Here is a 25176-nt window from a genome sequence, read left to right as displayed (position 1 = left end):
TAGAGAAGGAGCGCCAAGGGGCATTGGACAAGGAGCGAGCTGATGCTGAAGAGGCCACAGAACTCATTGTGGGTGTGTCTGAACTGGCTACAAGTAAATGAGACTATGCATTATATCATGTGTCAATGTCTGTTATAGAGAAGGAGCACCAAGGGGCATTGGACAAGGAGCGAGCTGATGCTGAAGAGGCCACAGAACTCATTGTGGGTGTGTCTGAACTGGCTACAAGTAAATGAGACTATGCATTATATCATGTGTCAATGTCTGTTATAGAGAAGGAGCGCCAAGGGGCATTGGACAAGGAGCGAGCTGTTGCTGAAGAGGCCACAGAACTCATTGTGGGTGTGTCTGAACTGGCTACAAGTAAATGAGACTATGCATTATATCATGTGTCAATGTCTGTTATAGAGAAGGAGCGCCAAGGGGCGTTGGACAAGGAGCGAGCTGATGCTGAAGAGGCCACAGAACTCATTGTGGGTGTGTCTGAACTGGCTACAAGTAAATGAGACTATGCATTATATCATGTGTCAATGTCTGTTATAGAGAAGGAGCACCAAGGGGCGTTGGACAAGGAGCGAGCTGATGCTGAAGAGGCCACAGAACTCATTGTGGGTGTGTCTGAACTGGCTACAAGTAAATGAGACTATGCATTATATCATGTGTCAATGTCTGTTATAGAGAAGGAGCGCCAAGGGGCGTTGGACAAGGAGCGAGCTGATGCTGAAGAGGCCACAGAACTCATTGTGGGTGTGTCTGAACTGGCTAAAAGTAAGTGTGGCTATCTATACGTCTGTGTCATTTGTCAGTTGCATCTTTTCTTTACTATGAGGTGTTATACGTAGTCAGTTTCTCAATAACACTGTAACTTGTTGGTTTTGAAAGAAGTTTTGTGCATAAGCTATTAACACTTTGAGGACGGCTCCTGTTGTTTAAACTGATCAGCAAAACTATGGGAGAATGTGGATAATGTAGTTTTACATGATTGCTGTTTTAGACTGAATTGTTTTGTGTATCTGTACTTTCATGGGTTCTGCTTATTCTGTGTCATCTATAAGGATGTTAGTAACAGGATTCGCCGATACAATATGCACAATGTATTACATCAACTTGTTGACAAAGTATACAAAATAATGTTTTAAAGTAAACTTTACCAGTTGTTATATCCAAATGAGATCTTTAAAATGAATCTAAATATGTTTGGATTAGGTTGTTTTTAATAAAATGTCTAAACAAAAGTTTTTTCCTTTAAAACAAGTTCTAAAATTGGTTTTTAAATCATTTTATTTTTGACAGAATACTACAATTTTGAAATTAAAATAACGAAGGGAAGCAAGTAGGCAATTTTCATATAGATCTAATTTTTTTAAATAGACAATAGACAATACTTCTTTATTTACATGTTCTTCAAGAACAGTGTTAGCGTCATAAATACAAGTTTTACGAGGTTGTAAAAAAATTGTGATAGGCTTATTACATTAGGTTGATTGTAATGTAAATGTTTTGCTGTTATCCCCGGTTCATGAATTCTGATATCGTGTAGAATGGGTTGGCCAGTAGCCAATTTTTGAGCTCTTCATGGAAACATTGTCCTCCATTGTCTTCAGCTGCAAGGGCTAGGGCGTTCCACATTTTTCCTCCAGCGTAGCTTGGTTTTCTTTCTGTCAGTGAGCGGTGGTGGATAGGGAGACAGTAGTTTGCTCTATGCCGGGTATTGTAGTGATGCATCTGGCCTGCTGGTTTTCAAAGGCTGTAGTGACTTTAGATGATGGTGTATTATTGTTTCCATAATGTTAGAGGTTTACTACTGTGAGAATGTTTAGGGTTTTGAACGATTCTCTACAGCTTTCTCTGGGCTGAAGCTCGGCCAGTATTCTTATGGCACGTTTTTGTATGATCAATAGTCGATCCAGATTGTGCTTTGTTGTAGCACCCCAAACTGAAGCTCCATAGCGCAGATGACTCTCAAATAGTGAGTGGTATGCAGTCTTTGCAGTGTCTGCGTTGGCTATCCACTTTATTCTTCGCACTACAAAGAGGCCTGTACTCAGCTTGTTACAGAGGTGGTCTATATGAGGTGTCCAGGACAGAGAGTCGTCAATTAGTATACCTAAATATTTTGTCACGTTGTTATCTTCTGATTCGGGTAGTCGACATGTGTTGTCTTTGTGCCTTCCCAGGATTAACTGTTGAGTCTTTTTCCCATTAATAACAAGGTCATTTTGATGGCAGTATTGGACTGCCATGTTAAAAGCTATGTGCGATGCTACTTCCAGCTGATTAGGGTTTTCATCACTAAGAAGTAGGACAGTGTCGTCTGCATACATAATGCATTGGCTATAACTATTCAGATATCTTGTGAAGTCACTGGTGTATAGGATAAAGAGAACTGGCCCCAGTACGGACCCTTGTGGAACTCCTCGGATGATACTCTTTGGCTTGGACTTGACCTGTTGAATGGTTTTGTTGGTGACATAGCTCATCTCAACTATTTGATTTCTTCCTGTGAGGTAGCTTTTGAACCAGTCATGAGCTTGTCCTCGAATTCCTAGCGTGGGCCAATTTCTTCATAAGATGGTCATGATTAAGGGAGTCGAAAGCCTTGCTATAGTCCAGGAAAATGGCAGTGGTGGTGTTACCGACTTCAAGTTGGTCAATTATGTATTCTGTTAAGTTGATTAAAGCTGAGGTGGTTGATCTGCCAGGGAGAAATCCATGTTTGTTGGTTGGGAGAAGTCCATTATTAGATAGGTGGTGAAAGAGTCTAGTCAGGGTCAGTTTTTCTATCAGTTTAGAAAAGGTCGATATTAGAGAAATCGGCCTGTAGTTGATGCTTGAGTAGTAGATCCCTGTTTAAACTTAGGATATACTTTTGACAGTTTTTAAGGCGTTGGAAAGGTCCCTGAGGAATATGATTTATTTATAATCTCAACCAGTGGGTTAACTAGTTCTTCCTTGCAGGTCTTAATTAATTTAGCTGATATCCCGTCATACCCAGATGAGGTTTTAGGTTTTAGAGAGCTTATAGTCTTATAAACCTCTTCACAGTTTGTGGGGTAGAGAACTAGTGAAGGAGTGTTCAGGTTCTCTGTCTCTACAGACAGTTGTTGGTTGCAAGGCTGTTTTCTTCTTTGTAACGTCTCATCTGCAACACTTATAAAAAAGTTATTAAAATGATCTGCCATCATTGTTTGGGTCTGATGTGCGTTTGCCACTGATGTCGAGAGTGGTTAAACTATTTTTACCACTAAAATAGTGGTCAGCGTGCAATAAAGAGGTGTGTAAGTTGGGTCAAGCACTGACAGTGTAAATCATATATTGTGTGTTTTTCTTCCAACAAACTTTTTACTATCAAATCCAAATCAGTGTAAAGTTCAGGATAATGCAAAAAACAGTTTAGGAATGGTAAATTTTCTATTTTTCATTAATTAATTTAAGTTTAGGAATGGTAAATACCATATTTGTCATTAATTAATTTAAGTTTACTTAAAATAAACATTTTCACTTCTTCTTAAAATTTATTTTTCATAAAAAGTTTGGTCAAAATTGTTTATTTTAATTAACAAGAACCAAGAAAAACGTGTTCAATCAAGAACTAATAATACAAGATCCTAGACTGAAGAATTGTCAACTATTCTTCATTTAAAAACTATTCTTTATTTATTGATTTCAATTTTAAGTTGATTTACTCATGCCAGAGACACATAAGCTTAACTGAAGGAGTAGTTACTATAATTTTGTATCGCTGTACCTAGTGTAGATTCAATTAAGCCAGCAGTTTCTTCAATACAATATTATCACTTTCCATTTCAAAGTACTAAGCTTAAACCTCTGACGATTGTTTTATTTTTAAATCGTAATATAATACCTTATCAAGTTGTACATTTTTTTTCAGAATATTAACTTGTTATCAGTAGCCATTAATTTACACTTTTGATAAATTTAGGATAATATGTGTTTATTATGATAGAGCTTAATTTAAATTAATTGCAATTTACACTCCATTATTGTTGAATATTGTTAATGTTATTTTGTAATTGTCTACAACCCAGAAGAATATTTGTATTTCTATTTGTATAACGTAAACCATCTCACAAGATTCAGAAACTGACATAAACCGACTAGACTCGTATATCAGAAGTCACATTGTTGAAAAGTTATTCACCCTATTATATTCCTTTTTTAATGTAAACATTTTATAACGTTTTTCAATAAAATAATGTCAGCTCCAAGCAGAGTTTTTAAAATGTTCCACCATAGTCAATGTGTAATGTTGAGCAATATAATGAACATAATTATTATGAATTATTTTTGTTTGATTTGCAGGGGAAGAGAGTAATGTCAGCACCAGCAAACAGAACATTGCCACCAACACCAGCCCTACTTCTAAACAGCCAGGGTCTGCCACAGACAAGAGTAAGTTTGGTGTTGTCAATCATATCTTTCATGTCATGACATTTATACATTACTCAGCAAAATAATGACTACTACGGCGTTATCAGTGAAACTGTCAAATGTCTTATTGCTATAAAGATAACGAACGTGGAACTGGTCAATCGGGCTTTGAAATGCAGTTTATTTTATCTTTACAAATGAAATTATAATATGTAATAGTTCTCTCAGACATTTCAGATAGGACCCTCCAGAATTTTAATTCAGTTACGTGATTGGCACTTACTTCACAATTAGTAATTGCATACATTTGATGATAACAATTTAATTATTTATATTATTAGCAGTTTTAACGAAATGGCCTAATTTTTAGATATGATGTAATAACTATGAAACTGTAACTAAGGAAATTGTCAATCAACCTTCATTAAATTTAAGTGTGACATCAAAGATCTCAAGCTTACATGACTGTTGTCATAACTATCATGTACTTTTGGTTCACACTGTATGGAAAGATAGCTAAGACAATAAAAATACGAGGGCTCCAGAAAATAAGACGTTTTGGCATGATCTCCCTTATTGACAAGATCTTCAAACATTTTTACAAAATTGAGATACTTTTTACAAAACTGAAACAAAACACTTTTATGAATTTTAGAGAAAAATTGCTTTGAGAATAAATTAAAAACGTGTGTGCGTGCACGCTCTCTCTCTCTCTCACACACACACACACACACGGATCTTGATCTGGATAAGCAAGAGACAGAGGGTGATAGTTTTTTTCTTTCTGATCATTATTAATTCAAACTGTTTGGTATCATTTTCTTTGTTTATTAATTTTGTATTCAGTATTGTAATTATGTCTAGGTATATTTAGGCTTTACTTTAGGTATAGGTTATTTAGGCTTAGTCTAGGCTTTAATCAAACAATCCATAATTACTAAATAATGATTAGCATCTCAAATTGAATACTTTATTACTATTTTTAACTTTCATTTGGAAATGTTCAAATATACTACCCAGTCTCCATCTAACTTTTTCCAATCAACCCTGCAGTTTAAACTTACAGTGTATAATTATCTCCCAATGCTTTAAACAGGTATGGAGGAGTACAAGAAACGCCTTAAGGGTCGTGCAGTGTTCACTGTCACAGGATCTAATCTCATACAGGCCAGGCACTTTGACGTAGTGTATGATCGATGGGAAAAGACAACAAACCCTGTTTCTACCCTAGACAATGATCTCACAGCGTCCACCACAGAAACTCCATCAGCAACCGACATAGGATATTTAGATTTTTTCGAAGATGACAAGGCCATGCGAAGACTGCTCATGGTAGAAGGTAATATTGTTTTCAAAAATATTTTTGATTCAGTTGTGTGTTATTGGCTATGTTTTAAAGGTGACAGTAGAATATAATTTTGGAAGATGACTAGGCCATACAATGATGGAAGGTAATATTGCTTTCAAGAAATATCTCTCTATAAGTTGTGTGCTATTGGCTTTATTAAATGACAAGGCAAAGATGGTATGCTCATAGTAGAAGGTAATATTACGTTCATGAACTTACAATATTGTTATAATCACTATTTTAAAATAGTAGAGTTAACAATACATTATCATTGTACTTAAGTAGGCCATTGAACATTTTTATTTGTTATTGTATGTCAAAAAAAGTTTATATCACTCAAATAACTTTATTACTAAGATAAGAGATCAGGGTGTCTATAAGTCTTGAAAATTCAGAATTAGTGATTTAAGTTGTCTGATGCTCTCCGGCTTTGTTCTTGTCTGTTGGTTTTTGTAAGGACATTACAACTTGTGTGTGTCTAGCTTACAGATTCCTTTTAAAGAAATATAAGTTGCAAATTCAAATTCAGAGTTGTGTATGATTGATTGTAAACTTTTGGATTCCATGAAGTCCTAAAATAAATCAATGCAACATTACAATCAGTTTGGTTTAATTTTTACTGGTTACACACTTGTCAGCTCTCAAATCCCTATTGCTGTCCCTGTCCAGAAACATAAGTAAATAGTAAGTCATTCCTGCCATAAAAAGTAAGAAAGTTTGCCAAAATGTCGCAGCAATATTAACTTTTACCACAGAATTGAATACACATACGGTATTAATTTTTACCAGATTTGTATGTATCAACATCAGATACTTAGATTAGGATAAATTTAAATACAAATAAAAACAAATAAACTGAATTAACATGTGGTTTAACTTCTTTCATGGTTAAATCTCATACTTCCTAATAATATTATAAATATGAAAGTACCTTTGTTGGTTTGTTTGGTTTTCATGTGTAAACTACTCTAAACTGAAATTTTTACATGGGCATTCTTGTGATTCCTGGGATGAAAATAGGCCTACTCTTATTTTGAAAATCCCTTCAGGTTACACCCCACTGGTCTTTAAAGTAACAAAAAAATCCATCTTGATCTCTAAAGTTGTGTAATATTAATTCAATGAGCCTGTCAAATGCAATCAACTGTTCTGTGTAAACATTTTTTATTATTTTCAACTTTTTTACATTTATAATGAGTAATTTTCTAATAAGTAACCATAATTTTTAACAACTATTTAGATTTCAGTGATTAGGTAAGCACTAATTGACCTGAAAAAATGTCCTAAAATATAAAAAGGTCCAAATTTTGACTTCTAAGACTCCCTTTGAACCAATTGGTAAGAACTATGCTAGATGAAATTTCACTGGACTGTTCTTTTGAAAACTAATGTTCCAATTCCAGCTTTAAATGTTCAGAAATGTTAAAAGACTTTTACTATAAATATAAAGACTGGCATAAAACCCATCTTAGTTCTCTTTTGACAGAAGTAGGCTTCTCTGATCTATGATATATATTTTCTTGATCAGGAAACAAAACAAAATTAACTATGGAACAAAACATACTAAGGACAAAGTAAATTACAATGGCCATAATTATAAACTTTTTGACGTATTTTATTAATTGTGGTAACGAGGCGGCAAACTCAACATTGGCGTCAGAAATATAATTCACACAAACCAGCAGTGGTCATAATCGTGTAATGCCTACTAAATTGTGTGCAAAGATGCGGGTAACTGCTAGCAGTGCAAATATAAGAGACAATATAGTCTAAATTTTACTATAGATTTAAAAACTGTTATGAAACCTATCTAAGTTGTCTTTTGACAAAAGTAGGCGTCCCAGAGCTTTGTAGCTATATATATTTTCTTCATTGGGAAAGAGAAAAAATCAGCTTGGGAAAGAGAAAAAAAATCAGCTTTGGAAAAAAAAATACTAAGACCAGAGTAAATTAAAATTACTGTAAATATACACTTTACATATTTTCTTGATCATGGTAAGAAATCAAACTCAACATTGGTGTCAGAAATTTAATTCACTTGAACAGGAGTGCTCATACAAGTACAAAACCTGAAAAATTGTGTGTGAAGCCATGGGTAACTAGTAATTTATATTGTTTTAAAATAATTTATTTTTATATTATTACTAGTTGATAGTAAACTCACAGGTTTACCTTAAACACGTTCTTCTTGGATTCACTGATTTGAAAGAAACACATAAAGACACTTAATAAAACACATATTTCGAAATTTTCTATTGCACTGTAATATTTCTCAACCAGTAAAGAGCATTCCAGTGTTGTAGATAGTATTAATCCTTGGCATTCAGCCCTATTAATTCAAACCTTATGCTTATATTGTTTTTTGTTGAAGTTGACTACGTAAAAATATAAATTTTCTATTTCAGCAGTTATCAATGTTATGTTTTATATTCTTGCTACTTCTAGGTGTATATCAAATAGATTTATGGATTAGTGAGGTTCAGTATGGTGAAACTATGATACAGTATGTCAGGCAATTAAAATGATCTTGTATGAACGTGCCAGAGAGCCGATTGACGGAGAACAAGCACTACATGTTGGCCCAGACTTCTATGCTGTGGCGAGGGGACATTTCTCAGATGATCCAGGAAGCCATCGCGAAAAAGAAACTGTCCGACTGGCTTGTGTCCATGGCTCCCCTCGCAGGCTTTGAGTGAGTTGATTATTTATAGGTTATTTTAATGTCAAGTATGAATCTGATGGTCATTCACTTCATTAATTTGAAATAGGTTGTGACATAATTTAATAGCTGTGCTGACAAGTCTGTATATTTACCCAAACTTAAAGCTGTAATTATCAAAAAGAATTAAAAGTGGAATTCAGATTAAAGTTTTTTGGTATTTTTTAGTATACTGCTAACGGATTTGTTGGTTAAAATATGAATTTAAAGTGTTGAGCGTACACATTACTATATCAAAACATTAAAGGACAAAGAAGTATAAATGTAGGAGCTTAAAATTAATTGATGGCGGTGAATTATCAGGGATTTCGTATATAAGATAGATGGTGATGTAATTTCATCACTAAAAGTGTTAAATATTACACTTGCTCATCTTTCTTGAAATATTGATATAAATTATATGTTTTATTACATTATTTCAGATAACTAACAGTTTTTGGCACCAGAATTAAATTCTTGAAATATTGCAGCCTCACTTTGAGAAACCATTGTAAGTCAACTGATGTTAAACTAAAAAATTATGATTGGATTTAACATCAGTTGCTGAAAATGACTGAAAATATTTTAAGAATTTAATTATCAGTAGTGTTTTGACACAATGTGAACCACAAAACGTACAGTTGCTAGTTATGACACTGGCCGCATATGCCTAGGAACTAAGTTATTTTGTTTATGTTATTTCAATATAATGTCTTCTGTACTCGTAACAAATTTCAGCCGTTAAGGTGGTACTTTAGCTTCTTGTATGGCACAATATTAATGTGATGGTTAGCAAAATAGGACAGATCTATACAAAATCATAAGTAAGTCCATTAATACAGCTACGATCATTTTTGTAACTTGTATTTGTTTGTAATAACACTTCTATTGAAGTTTCAGTGAAGTTGTAACCAAACTAATGATTAGATGGCAATAATTGTTATGTATTTACAATTTTTATTGCCGAGAGGAAAATATTTCTATAGTATCATAAACCAACGGACTGTCATTTTAAGAACTGTAAATTGTCTTTATGAGGTAATTTAAAACAATATTATATGAAGTGTACGTAAAGTATATTTTATCCCAACTTGTATACAAGTATCAAGATGTGTGTAGGGTATGGGAGGAGGCGTGTGTTGCGTTCGCCAAGCAGCTGGAAGAGTGTGGAGAGGTGTTGAAGGCTTCTTCATACCTGCTGGCAATCCACAACGTTCACGAGGCCGTTAGACTACTGGCCGATCACAAGATGTTCAAGGAGGCTGTGGCGGTGGCTAAGTGTAGACTAAGTCATGATGATTCTCTTACCTCCAAAGTCTACACAGAATGGGGTGACATGTCCCGAGCACAGGGGAACCTCACACTTGCGGTTCACTGGTCAGTTTAATATTAAGTGTAACAAAATATCTTTTAACTAATTTTCCAAAATGACGTGATACTCTGAAAAATTAATATATTTTTAGGTAATTTTCCAATTGTTAAAGCATCAAATAGGCTTTCTTAACGTAATCTGAAAAATGTTGTGTTTTCTCATTAAATATTTTTATGTAATGAACAGAGAATTTTAAAGGTAAGAAATAGTCTAACTAGCTCAATCAGGGTGGTCACCCGACCGGTAAAATTAGAAAACCGGGATTAAGCCGGGAGTCTAATGTACGCAGAATAAGCCGGGAATCTACCTGTAGAACCGGGAGATTCTGAAAACATTGTTTCTGTATTTAAGGACTAATAAAATCAAGAAATAATTTGACAGCTCCTTGAATCAGGAGTTGATTAATCCCAAATGTATTTTATGAGACATGATTTGTGAAACTGAATGAAGATCGACAATACAAGTCAAATTGTTTACAGACTCTGTGGATGTCGTGAGGTTACTACAGTGTGTGTGTGTAATCGACGATGTGTTCACCATTTAATCGAAGATTGCCATCACCAGTGTATTAGTATTATGTTAGTTATTTGAATTGTTAAAATAATGAATTTATTTTACAGTGACCAAGTCATTATTCTAAAGCAGCTGTTCAAAATTTAAATTAAATTTTACACAAATATATTACAGACTAACGTAATACCAACATACTGGTGAGGGCAACCTTCGATTAAACGGCAAACACATCGTTGATCACACGCGCACACACACTGTGTGTGTGTGTGTGTGTGTGTGTGTGTGTGTGTATATATATATATATATATATATATATATATATATATATATATATATATATATATATAAAGCTGTGATGACACTATTATGTATTTCCTGTGCGTTTTGAGTGAAGGATTTTGGATTGAATTTAATTACAGTTTATCTTGGTTAGTTCAACCCCTAAGTTGCGTTAAACCCCCTACATGTAACGATCCTTCAAACAATTAAAGTCAGCTGACTAATCTTAGTCTGTGAACGAGCATGATTCGATTGGTCGTTAATTTTCATAGGCTAAGACGAAGAAAGTTATGATTTATTTTGATATCACGGTCACATCCACAACCTCTACAAATAACGTTTTTGCCAGTCTGCAGACGGAAGGCCTGCCTAATTTCCCACACACATCAGTTTTCTTTGTCACAAGTGGCATGTGTTTGACGGTGGCTGGTGGAAATCCCGTTCTTTTTCCGATCAACTAATCGTCTGAATTACTTTTAATCCATCAAACGGCTGCACACATGACGATGAAAGATACTGTTCAGTACCGGTTTTCTACTTATTCTACAGATTGCAAGTAACTTATTCTAAAGTAACCGCACCTCTGTAACTTCCGTAGTAGATAATTTTCAGATGCATTCTTCATATATTCGTCGGCAGTGTGAGGCAGGTCAAATGAAATTACTATGTAGAATGGCATCAGAAATGATTTTAAAAATAGTTAATTGATGCTGAATAATCATCAATCATTCCCCTGCGTTATTATTATTATTATTTTAAAAGTACTTTCAGACTTATTACAAAAAAATTTTTTACTTTTTGAGTACAATCTGAGTTGTAGTATAAATCTGTCTTGAGTGTAGGATAAATTGTTGTATTCTTTTTAGTCTATTTTAAGTATGCGTTTATTTTTTAATTTTTAAATTAACTGGTGAACAAAACCTGTTAATTTAAGTATCCATCTGGTAGTGAGCTCAAGTTCAATTTTAAAATAAATCAAACAAAAGGAGGTGTATCTCTGTATACCAACAGTTTCATAAAATGTTGTAAAAACACTGATTTTTATTGTTGTTTGATAAGCATTTTGTCAATATCTGTAAACAATTAAATAGTTGTGAAATCTGAGCTGAGTACTTTGTTCTGACTACAGCTACTGGGCAGCTTGCAACTTTCAACTTTGTATAGAGACGTTGGTACGAATAAAGGAGCTCAAATACCTCAAGATGGCTGCTGTGATAGCCAAGTTTCACAATTACACTGAATTGGCCAACAGTCTAGCACTCGAATGTCTGTTAATGAGCATCTCTGCAAGCAACCCTACCGTTGGCTACCACATTCTGGAACAGTTCCCAAATGAAGAGGTATGTTTGGCATTACGTTTTTGTATAACAATTCTTTCTGTGTTAATAGGTATACTGAACCACCTGTTGTTTTTAGTGTTGTAGATCAAATTCATCGTGGGATGCATATAGGCTTAGCCCTAAGTTGGTAGTTCAAATTCAAATGATTATGCTCTACATTGGTATTCCCAATTGGTGAAAGTCAGATTATTTAAATAATAGGCCCAAGGTTGGTAGTACCAAATATTGAAAATCAAATGTATAGTTGTATTGTTATGAATTAATATAGGCCTAATTGAATAAGTTGCTTGTAGGTGGTGCTATTTTATGTTGATATTTTATGTTTTAATGTTGGTAAATATGTTGGTCACTAGGTCAAAATATGTAGATTAACTATGTTGAAAATAGTCCTCAATTTGTTTGCACTTTTTTTATACACCAATACATCAATATATACCTCCTTACATTCTCTGTATTATTTGGCATTGATTGAATTTAAAATTAAATTTTTTCTGGTTCTAATTATTACACAAGTCCTGATTCAATTCTTTTAGATTTTGATGTGTAGGTTAACTTATATGTTAATTTCAGTTTCAAATTTCATCTCCTTGTAGGTTTAATTATCACTCACCTGTACTTACTTAATTTGGTTGATATAGTTTACTTTAGTTATTACTATCTTAATTTTAATTAATTTTAAATTATTTGATCATCACCTTTTCAATTTTTTGTAGATTTGTATTAGCAAGGAAGAATAATTATGCAAATTTTTTAAATACTGAATTTACATCACCAATTTATTTATCAAAGTACTATTTTTAAATATCGCAAAATTAGCTCAAGTACATTTTCAAACGTCATGGTCACCAATCAAAATTCTCACTACAATTATACGTCAAATGAAAACTCCTTCTTTAGCAAGTGAATATATCATCAAGTTAGAACCAGACAAACATAGTTAATCATTTAAATTTAATAATTCATTAGTTAATTTAAAAAGCACATGTTGATAAAAAAAAAGACGATACCCACACGACCTTCTCCTTCCGTGTCTTGTTGCAAAGAGAGCTTCTATAGCCGTTTCACCCTTGTACCCAAACGTTTTTGCACCAATATGATAGAAATCTAATAAACATTATTTTATAATACAAATATATGTTATAATGGTTTTAATTTAATATTTTAATTAATTGTTGTTTATTTTAATTAGTTTAAAATTTATTCTAGTACTTTCATGAGGTTGTTATTTCTGCCTACAGGTATAAGATTGTCACATGATGCACTAGATCTGCCCATACAATTTGCTGTTAATATCCTCCCTTTCAAATATTGTCCTCCAATGTTACTGATCTGTTACATTCACTCGTACTAAACAAACCACCAGAAATAATTGTACCATAAACTGAGGGTCACTAATTGGATTCCAAGTATGTGGAATAGTATATGTTTAGGGAGCCAACCATATCCGGATGTATATAATTACATATGTAAAACGTATCCAGAATTTGAGTTTGGGATGTTTCAAATCTACTATCAACTCCTATTTCATAAATTATTTCATGAGGAAGAGGTAGATCGAACTGGCCTTTGTATTAATAATTTTTTACAGATGATGTATTGGAAACTTAAACCAACACTTGGAGAAATGAGTAAAAGGACATCCATTGATTAAGATCCATTTAAAATTCTCAATTTTAGTGGTCCCATATGTAGAAGGTCGTAATTCAAAGTTCGAGTAAACCTTTTTGTTTGTTGCCCCTTACTGGCCCCCCAAGTTACACCTGATAAAGATCAATCATTGTATAAATCATGGCATATCATTAATTTGAGCGTATTTTTGCAGTATGAGCACTGGACTGTCTGGCTGAAAGTAAGCGAGGTATTATCCAAAGTCAAGAACCGAGGTGAAAGAGATCTGTTTGATTGGCTGGAGGGCCGACAGAAGACCCAGATCTCTCTTCCAGATGAGCTGACTAAAGTGTTCTCGTCCCTCTGTGAGCCCCGTGAAGGTTGTGATAGAAAGTATTCTCCAAAGAAAGAAGAAGTAGAGGTTGATAATCCCCATGACAGAACTACTGAAATCATGAGTTTTATCTACTCAAGATTGCATTCTCACTTTCCTACTAACAAGAATCCGGAATATGAACGTGATGTAAGTACTCATCATATTTCACCCTTAATTTATCAGCTATAAATTTAACTACATTTATGCTCGGAATTACCGAGTTTGTTTCACATATTACCATTATTATTTTTTAAACTTTAAAGATTATTGTACACCATTACAATGCATTGGTATTTAAAATATTTTCAATATCCGTATCGTTTTGGATAGTTTTTATAAAATGCTTACATATTGTGTCATTTAGTTACGCGCTTAGAAAACCATAATATAATTTTGCATCAAGTATGAAATTGGTTTATTTCAGCTTGACCCATCTTAGTGCCAGCAATTTCTCAGGCCAAGGCCTTGAACAGCTCCTGTTAGTTTTTTTCCCACACAATCCACTAAATATTGTGATTTCTGTGATTATCGTACATTCGTTCAACTCCAGTAACTAATGCTTGGTAATTGAAATAAGCATAAAAGGTTATAGAGGACACTGTTTAAATGTTTTCTGTATAGCTGTTGTGCCAACCACCATTAGTTAGTTGGGAAGTGTTTAGGTAAAGACCATACCTTCTGCACAATATTTTTTTTATCAATTGTGAATCATTGAATCATTTTGTTTGGCCTGCATGTCCCAGCAGACACGAATTAAGTTGCGCATTGGCAGCGGAACAGTAATGTCGTACCACATCAAATCAGCTGATGTTTGTTCTTAACCCATTGGCTATATATATTTTGACTATCAGCTCAACTGGGTTATCCTATTAAAAATGCTAAAAACGTAAGAGTTTTGTTATATGTTTATAAAAAATTTATTTTTCAAGTTATTTGGTTATATTTTATATCTTTTTGGATTAACATGAAATGGGCTTTAATAGTAAATAGATAGTGATATATTTGGTCATAATTTAAAAATAATAATGCTGTACAAACTAAACAAGTTTGTAAATTTTTTTACTCAAACAATATAAAATAAAATACCCCATTGTTGCTTTTATTTTATTTGAAATGTATTTCTCTAGCAATACTAGAATATGTGTGTATATATATATATATATATATATATATATATATATATATATATATATAATATGCATAGTTTGTCAGAATAAATGTTTTTTCTAAATACTGAAAATTCCATGAATATTGATTTTTTTCTCTTGTAGTACACTAATATTCTTGTAGTAACTTATTGCTCATTTAAATTTCAATTAACTGTAGTATTGTAGTTTTTCTTATGTGTTACAACAATATTAGTCTAATTTATCACGGAACCGTTCCGTGATACAAGGCCAATGGGTTAGTTTACTTGTGTATTAAACTGGATTCTCATATGTAAGTTAAAAGTTTTCGTCTATATACTTAAAGGAGGTATAATATATTATTTGATAAACTATTGTAATAGTGATGACATAAAATTTACTTTTAAAAACAGCTGAGGAAAACGAGCGAAAACAGATCAGTAGTGCTACATAGTGGTGAATAATTCAGATGATTCTTAAACTCCTACATACAACTGCTATTTATAGAATATTTACAAACATGTTTAAGAAACTAAAGATGGAGTGTTTTTACTAACTAAATATGATTCAGTAAACTAGAAATGCTGCTTACACAGTCTGCAAGACATTATGTAGTAATGTTAGGTGGTACAATTTAAAGCACATCTGGGGTGCCACCCAACTGGGAATAAGCCGGGAATCTATCTGTAGAACTGGGAAAATCTCATAAACAGTGTTTCTGTCTCTAAGAACTTATTGGCAAAATATGAAATAATTTTCAGCTCCTTGATTCAGAATTTGATTAATCCCAAATATTGTATTTTATGAGACAGATTCATGAAATTGTAAATGAAGAATGACGACGCAAGCCGAAAGACTGCGATGGCCTGTGATGTTATTGAATTGTTTACAGAGCCCTGTTGGACAGCGCGTGGTTGCTACAGTGTCTGTGATCAACAGTGTGTTTGTGAACATCACTTGATGCCGTTTAATTCAAGGTTGCTTCCACTAATGTAGTAGAGTTTTTCTTGGTTTTAATAGGTTTCGGATATTTGGCATTGTTATATGTTACAAAATGTATAACACAACGTTTCGAGGATTGAATCTATCCTCTTCATCAAATGAGGATATAATTAGTTCATGAATAAAAGGAAGAAATGAAGAGAAAGAAAAGAAATATGAAAAATGGATGAAAATTCCTCTGTTATTCATAATATCACAAACCTTTGAATCATTTCATTTACAAGCCTATCTCACAGGCAACAACTTATAGAGTTGTTCATTGACTGAACATATGTAGTGAGCTGACTGTATAGATATTTTGAGAAATGTGTTTATTGACTTCAGTATTTATGTGCAGAATTATTTACACTGTTTCAAGACATAAATGTTGGAGTATAGATTTGCACTGCAATATCTACTTGCTTTAGACTGGTAGGGGGGAGGGGAGGGCCTCATCCGAGAAATAAAATATTTACTGCATTTAAACTCTTCCAATTTGCAAACTTTTAGTTTTTTGCTGTGTCCAATTTATGTTGAAATCAACATATATCATAATGTCCAAATGTTGAATGAACTCTTAACCTCACAATAAAAATCTAATTATATGACTATCCCTACAAATGCATGGTACCTTACCTAGTCAACAGTTCCAAAATTTTTATTATGTGGTAGATGTAACAGATATGTTTTGGGATGAAAGTGTGTGTGATTTATTAAATATTATTTTATATGTTAACTTCTGTTTACCTTCTCGTTTTTACACAGCTGACAATTAAACTTTTATCCCCCACATGTATGTTAAATCTATATAAACCAAATTTTGGAACTGATGACAAGTGCCATATACTGGTCTATTATTACCATTTTGTGGCTTCTACAAACATGGATTTATATTCCTTTCTACTTACAAATCTCAGTGAAGGAGCCTACAAAGTATGTTATTATAGTAAAATAATTCAAGTTACCACCACTTAGTCTGAACTCTGAGGAATTTGAGTGTCTTCTACTTTAACATGGAAAGAGCCAAAAGAATTCAACAGTCAGAACTGAAAAATCCTGAGCTATAAAAAATGAACGTATGACCATCGGTCGAGAAGCGAAGACGCAATGTATAATTCGCTCTCAGTTGCTGGTTCCAAGATTTCTAAATTCATTGGTGTGATCCTTAGAATTTGACTCCAAATTTGAAACAAAGTAAAGTTGTTATTTAGTACCCAATTTGAATTAAAATTCATATTTATCTGTTTTTCCAACTCAAATATGTTAACGTATTCTACTTTTATGTGGAAAACAAACTCATGAACTACATGTTCAAAAATATATTACAATGTGACAAATTAATTGTTCACTGTTACAGCTGTGGTTCTACTTGAGCGGACAGCTGACGGGAGCCTTCGTTGGCAGACTGGGGTGCGCTCCTTCACGCTTCCTGCGACATCTTGTCGCTGCTTTCTCAGCTGCCTTCCACTACCAGACCCATCACCCCTCCAGTTTGGCTCTACCCATACTTGTGTCTGTCATTTCCCCTGCTGGTAAGATCTGTACAGAGCCTTTGTACCTAAACATATGTTTTTTTGTTATTTGTAGTAAGTTTTCTTTTATGCACAATAAATAATAAGATAATATGATTCCAGAATCTAAAAACAGTACACAAGCAGAAAATATTTTTTTCTATATTTAGCAAAGCTGTTGTAATAAAATTATAAAGTTATAATTTTGTTTTGTTTGAGAAGTTAAAAAAAATACGAAATGTGTCTGGAAAGTAGGTACTGTTTTGTTTTGATCCCTCAAAAGTCCTAGTACTGTGCCACATGTTAATAATAGGTGGTGTTAGTTTTGGTGTCTCTTTATCGATCATATCAACTGACACGTTATGTTTTCCGTCACCTATGATCGTGTACAACCATAAAAATAATCTACCAACCATGAGAGTTGTTGGTTTTAAACGCAAAAAAACATTAAGGCAGCCAAAATCCACTGTCGGATACAAGAGATTTATGGTAAAAAATTTACAAGAAATGAAACTGTGTAAAAATGTATTTGACTATTCAAAACAAAAGAAGAATGCCTAGTCCAGGATATGTGCACTCGTGACAATATTTGGTTTTGTCCTGTTGGTAACTATCTGAGACTAATTCTATAGATTTTTGGCTAATTGGGAACAGTTTGATCATGTATAGAAACGTTGGTACCTTGTAGATTTATCATTCATCTGACTAATATTTCTTTTGTACATGATTATTATTATGTCATGTACAAAGCACTAGTATAATTGTAAGCACTTTGAAAGTAATGATGACAGAATAATGCTATCATCACTGTCAGGATGATGTTGAGGAAAGTTTGGATAAGTTGGTTACTAGCTGCAATAAGTTGCTCAAAGAACTGTTTCAGTATTTAAAAAAAATATCCTTACTTCTCAGACATTCATGTAAACAGTACAAATAAAAACCTTATTAACCCTTTTACATACATAATACATAAAAGAATTAAAATTCTCATAATAACGATAAGTTCACAGAGAAGATTAAGGTTGTTACTTGATGCATGAATTAATGAAACTTGTTTTCACTAGCAAGTACTTTAGTAACAAGTTAGTGTTTGGGCAACCTTATGGATGTCTAGGAGCGGCACATCACTAACTGCAAATGTCGAGATTCTTGGGTGCAAGGGTTGATTGATAGGTCTAATGTACTGCAGGAGATGACTGTTGGAGTTGGTGGGGCTCCCTAAATGTCAAAGGTTCTTATTAGCCTAGACATAATGGCGTGTCATCCCCTGCCTGCTTTGATTGGAGAGGCTGGTTCAGAGCTGGCTTCCCCTCTTCCAATGAGACATGACTAAGATTAATACCCTAAATTCTTCCTCATGGCTCTTGACAGGAAGCGGCCCCTACTCCCAACCTTACCCATCCAGAATATCCTGTCACTCTGAAAGCAGCGCAAAGGTCCTTTTAGGACTATTTGCAATTTCTAATCTCCTTGTCCTAAGAGAACAAAAAGAAAAACCTAGTAGGCACCAAAATCAGCAGTTTGTTAATTTTCTTATTCTAGAAAAATCGTCAATTTTAAGTTCTAGTTATAGTGACAGTAAAACAGTTAAAAAATATTGCCAGAAGTTACTTTTAAAATGAAAATTCTTTTGAGGAATGGGCTCTTATGATTACTACTTTATGGTTTGACAATATGATTTTAAAATATATTAATTATTGAAATATTAATGCTTGTAACAGATACAGAGCGATTAACCTATATATATAAACTGTACAGTATATGTTACTTATGCACTGGTTTTGTCTGCAAAATGTTTATACTTACCATTTTAAATGTGATTTTGCAGGTATTTTTGCTGAAAATAGCATTTTTACCATGGAGTACAAGACTGATAAGGAGATACAACTGGCCAAAAGTTTGAGGGCGTTTGTATGTGCGTCGATAGTCCAATGGATGAGCAACAACTGGGAGAAGGTGGTGGAACTGCGGTCCAAGCGTGAGGAGAAGCCTGCAGAGAATGGTAGTGGTGATGGTAGGCAGGAAGTGGAGCTGTACAAGATGGACTGGCTGCCAGAGTTGATAACCAGATGCAGTTCAGATGTACTAGATAAAGAGAATGTGTCCTACTTTGTCAAGAAAGCTTTGAAGGAGGAGTTACAGAACACAGTAACAAAAGAAAACATCCAGAAAAAAATTACAATGGAAAAGAGTGTGGATTGTAAGACAACCAAACAAAATAAAATAAAGAACAAAACCCAAACTATCTCAGAGCTAGCTGATGATGAAACAAATGGCAATTTCAGTGTTGAAAGTCAAACCAGCAAAAAAGATGTTGCAGAAAACAAGAATGAAAGCCTGAATTCAGCTCAAAACAAAGGTGATTCTGTAATAGTTGTCCCCAAAAAAGAAGAAAAATCAACACCTTTTCCAAAAAATCAAGAACAACAAAACACAGCTGCACTGAAATCTAATACAGCTGAAAATGCAAAAGAACAAGAATTAGTACAGGCAAATAAATCACTAAATGAATGCTCAGAAGATGCCCATAAACTTTTGCAGAAAACTGGAAAAGAAACTAATCCAGCGACTTCAATTGTTCAAAATGGTGATACAACTACAGTTCATTCAGCCCAAAATGGTGAAGCTATTACAACTAATGGCACAGACAGTCATGGTGTAAGTGACGAAAATATTGAATTAAAGTTAAAAGAGATAAAAGAAATTGATGAAGTGATCCATAAATTTGAAACTACAAGAGTGACAGTACCAAGCCCTTTCACAGCATACATGAACATTAAGTACCTGATTGACAATTTAGTCACCAAGCAAGACTCAAAACTCGCTCAAATTCTACAGGGAAACTGTGACAAAATTTGGAAGAAATCTCATGACTAAGTCGTGTCCCTATTTTTGTACATGGTAATGATAGTTCTTCGTTAGTATTGATTTCATCAACAATCATTTGATTAATTTGGTTTGTTTTTTATTATTTATTTAGTTCTATTTACATCAAGTGTACATGATTATACTGTCTTATTGTTTTACTTTACATAAAGATCATGTATTTTTGTAAAAACTCGCCTTGTATCATATTGAAAGTACGTATCGGTTTTCTTTAAGTAGGCTATAATTTAATTTATCTCTAAGCATTAAGGTTTTTTTCTTTCATTAATTAGTAAGTGATACCTGTTATTTTCTGGTACATGTAATGATACAAAGTGTTGAAATATTTAATCAAGCTGTTGATTGTTCCTTTGTTGATGTTAATAAAGAATTTTCTTATTTACGTTTTATTTGATTTGATATATTACCATTATTGTACATAGTTAGGTACCTTCCTTTACATTCTTTTTGCTTATTGTGATATTAAATTATAACTATATTCAACTCCTGAACATGCGGAGATTCATCAATAATTTGCACGCTACCTGTGGTAGCTGAATAAACTCACAGAATCATTTACTCAGTAACTTCGTTCGAAAGTAAGATGAAGATAATGTTACTGAAAGTCATTAAACCATTACAGCAATGCAACCAAACATTCTAGTTCTCCCCCCTCCCTCCGACCCTTTGTACAAACATTGATTGTTTTATATTTATGTGAAGTTACCTTAGTTCACATTGAAATATGAAGTGGTAAAATATTACCTTGGCCTATTTTCTAAAAAGTCAAATTTTCCAAAAAGAATCCAACATGTACCTTTTTTTCCATGGATTAAAAATATATTTTTTTCGTGTATTTTTAAATCCTAAAATGCTTACTTTTCCCTGGTTTTCATTTTTGTTTGTTACACATCAATTTTTACGGTAGAAATATAAAAAATAGGTTTGTACTGTTTGAAAATATTGTCACAGTACAAAGGAGAAAAAGGTATTAGATTTAGTGTAAGCAAAAAAAGTTTTTAGGTAAACCGTTGCAATTTATTTTAAATAAATGGCAATAATTTGCCTACCTGCCAATTAAGTTTGAATAAATGCTTTAAATCTTCTCGCAGAGTTTAAAGGCATTCCTTACTGAAAATGCTAAATCTGCTAATATGTCACTTTCTAGTTGTGATGTTTTATAAATGATTTTTTTAACTAAAATTAAAAAAAATATTACATTAAAAAGTGAAAAAAATAATTTTTACAATATTTTATGAGTTATAATGGCAAAAATTAAGTGTTAGGTATAACAAAATGTATGTATCTCAAATTCTAAAAGTTATTCACAATCAAGGTGTAATATTCTAAGGACTATAGTATACTAAAAGTTTTGGTAGGTTTTTAACTTGATCCTTACTTAAAAAATACAAGATGAAAAAAAGAAAAATTATTAATTCAATTTCTAATAGTGCTATTTACATAAATGTACCTATTTTTTTAGATTTAGCACTGAGAAATGCCAGGAAACAGGTTTCAACCCCATATTCGAAGTACCATAACATTTTTTTTAGAGATATAAATTTTTATATTTTTAAACATAAAAAATCAAACTTATGTGAATCACATTGAAAAATCCTAACCTATTTGTTGGAGTACCAATCCATAATTTTAAAATAAAACCATTGCAAAAAGGGTGATAATTTTATCTTATTTATAATATTATAAAAGATGCAACTCGCCATCAAGTTTTCATTTTTGCTTTTTCCTTTCTTTTTCCAATAACAAAGCTTATATTTTTGGGTGCTCATTAAATTTCAACATTTTTTAAACCTTTGAACGTTGAAGTAATTTTTTATCTAATGGTTTTCCTATGTTTGGTTCATCACTGCTAGTAAAAATATTGGATTTTCTCATAAAACTTAATGCAAAAAAGAAGTAAAACCATTTAAGTGATTGTTGAAACAGCAGGCCAAGACACTCAGCTAGTTGTACCCTAGACCAAGGGTTCTCAACCTTTTTAAACCTACTTTCCCCTTTTTTATCTTAAATTTTGACGACCCCAACCGTAAATTGGGGGGGGGGGGGGGCAAGGCGTTCAACACCACTAAATAAATAGGAATCATATCCTGTAAAATGCTGTGTTATATTTTATGGTTTAGCCTCATAAGATACGTAATAAAAACTAAATTTATTCTGCCACTAATAATAGTACAACAGTAAAACCGATAATACCTAATGTGAAATGAAAATATAATACTTTTGATCACGTTAAGAAGCCTATTAACAAATGCGATCACCCTGTGCTGCTAACTGTGTACTAACTCAGGATGCCGATGACTTGGTCTTCTGCCTGTCTGATCTAACTTGTGTCTTTATTTTCATGTGTTTATTTTACTGTTTTTTTGTTAGTTCACTGCTGTGATAGATACATTTAAAAAAAAAGAATGCTTCCGTGAGTAATGAGGCAGAGGCAGGTCAAACAAAAATTCAGGAAATACGAGTCTTATTTGAAGTTTGGGTTCATGTCCCTTGGAAATAAGCTGCAGTGTGTCATTTGGTGAAATTATTGTCCACTGAACCAATGAAACCATTGAAAATGTTTCGTCATATAGAAAAACTTTGTAATGAAGGATAAACCAGTAAGTTTTTGGAACAAAAACTTAGCTTTTTTCCCCTATGTACCCCGATGTGAGCTTTCATGACCCCCTGAGGTTCCTGAACCCCCCCCCCCAGGTTGAGGACCACTGTTCTAGACTAGTAATACTCTCAATTTTCCCGTTGTAGGTAATTGGACTAGAGTAAAACAAATTCCAAAGGATATCAAGAGCTGAAATGCATACGGCGACATGCAACTCCACTTTTATTTCAGATGATTTCATATATACAAGTTACAATTAATTGTGTTACAAGTTTTTTTTTAATGATTTTCTATTTTTTTACAACTTCCAAAGTGCGATCGATCCCAATATGGTCAATTGTATTTTACCACTAAAAGCATTATTAGCAGTCAAAGACCTTTAAATTATACATCAATCAAAAAGCCTATGAGTTTTTAATGATAATTGTCTTTGATTTTGTTTTATCCTGCTTCTAGTTGACAATCTGTGTGGTTTTGATATATGTGATTTTGTTGTAACTTCTATGTAATGGAGATTGATATTTATAAACAGATAATTTTGCTCTTTGCTCAAAAGTATTTTTATTTGAGTTAGGCAAAGTTTTATCATACACAGTTGATTATATAATACCTCAAAATGGGTGATACCTGTAGATCAAGTGGTATTCGTGACATTGTAATAATGTGACATGACTGACTTTGTTAGAGTCTTATTTACTTTGTTGTTTTGTTTTTGTATCAATTTTGAAGTAAAAACTGACTTATATACTGTTCTAAATCAGATAAGTTCATAAAAAGATAGAAAAACACGTTATTTTGCATGAGAGTCAAATTTATTTTATTATGGTTATTTCATTGTGTTGCTTAGCAACTGAAAATGGGCAAAAATTTTTCACTTTTCTTTGTAAACATAAACATTATTTCCATGTTTATTTCTGAGCCCTATAACACTATATATTTTTGTGTCGACAACTAAATTTCGTACAATTTGACTATTTCAGACTTTTGAAACATCTTTTATTTGATTATAACGTGAATACTTTTATGTAATATATTCTTTCACGTGCCAAATACCAAATACAATACAATATATGCTATAACAAGAAAACATATATATAACATTTTATACACTTACTAAATAAAGATTTTTTTATGAAATTTACAAAGGGACCTTGTAAAACCTATTAAAATCAGCACACACTTTAGAATTTCTGATAGACGCTTCCACGGTTAAAGGCTTTTAAATAAAGTTAAGATTCATTTTTCCTAAACGGCTGAGAAACTCACGCAAAGTTTGAAGTCTGTAGGATCTTTCTATCAAGAGTTATCACACAGATGGACAGACAGATAATTTAGAAGAATCACAGATTGAAGGACAGTTACAAAAAATAAAAATGTAAGTATAAGGAAATTGCTTTTATGCAATCCCTCACGCCCATGAATGGGTGCAACCCCTCTTGTGTAAAGATAAGCAATTTATTTTGTACACAAAAATAACCACAGGCTCGAAATATTGTAATGTACCAATATCAGTATGACGTTAGTGTTACAAAAAATTTTTGGAATCTATTGTTCCAAAAGAAGCTAAATAGGTGCTAGAGAGATTTAGTTTACCTAGTAGATTCATAAACACCTCTTGACATTATAAACTTGTTTTATTTTAAAGATGTGGTACCAGCAACATTATTGAGTTGTTTTTATTAAAATATATTTTTTTTAAATTATAAACTAGCTTTGCTGTATATTTAAATTGATCCCTTGTGAATTGTTATAATTTTTAGCTTTTGTTTATAAAAGAGTATGTTTTACTAACCAGTTATTAAATTAATATTAATGATATTTCTGGTATTAGCAAGCTCTGTAACAATTTCAGATATTATTAGTTTTGGTAAAGCTACTACTACAATAATGGAGAAACACACAGTTTTGAGTCCTTGAATCTACTTATAAGTCAGCAAGGACATTTTATTTTCAGGTTCAAAAGCTTTTTAACACCCCCCCCCCTCCCAAATTGTTCATGGGTTGTTGAAGGAAACAAAACAAATAAACTAATCATTATCATTTTTATCACAAAACATCTGAAATATTGTATAGTATAAAAAAGCTCTGATTTTAAATGCAATATTTCTAAAGTTTCATTTTTTAAATCTATCATTTGAATAATTGT

General features: G+C 32.8%; 1 protein-coding gene across 1 annotated transcript in view; it reads left to right on the top strand.

Annotated features, from left to right (window-relative positions):
* Nucleotides 1-20813, top strand: part of LOC124363415 (gem-associated protein 5) — a 68801-nt gene extending 47988 nt beyond the window's left edge. Inside the window, exons 17-30 of the mRNA XM_046818665.1 lie at nt 9-93; nt 139-228; nt 274-363; nt 409-498; nt 544-612; nt 643-768; nt 4324-4413; nt 5489-5731; nt 8285-8432; nt 9558-9815; nt 11732-11942; nt 13765-14073; nt 17392-17566; nt 19374-20813. Coding sequence (XP_046674621.1) covers nt 9-93; nt 139-228; nt 274-363; nt 409-498; nt 544-612; nt 643-768; nt 4324-4413; nt 5489-5731; nt 8285-8432; nt 9558-9815; nt 11732-11942; nt 13765-14073; nt 17392-17566; nt 19374-20422 — 3033 coding nt within the window. The 3' untranslated portion in view covers nt 20423-20813. The remainder of the gene's footprint in view (nt 1-8; nt 94-138; nt 229-273; nt 364-408; nt 499-543; nt 613-642; nt 769-4323; nt 4414-5488; nt 5732-8284; nt 8433-9557; nt 9816-11731; nt 11943-13764; nt 14074-17391; nt 17567-19373) is intronic.
* The last annotated feature ends 4363 nt before the right edge of the window (nt 20814-25176 follow it).

The sequence above is a fragment of the Homalodisca vitripennis genome, chromosome 5, assembly GCF_021130785.1.
Source record: "Homalodisca vitripennis isolate AUS2020 chromosome 5, UT_GWSS_2.1, whole genome shotgun sequence".
Classification (NCBI taxonomy): domain Eukaryota; kingdom Metazoa; phylum Arthropoda; class Insecta; order Hemiptera; family Cicadellidae; genus Homalodisca; species Homalodisca vitripennis.
Note: the sequence above shows the minus strand (reverse complement) of the source record. Positions and strands in the feature narration are given on the sequence as shown.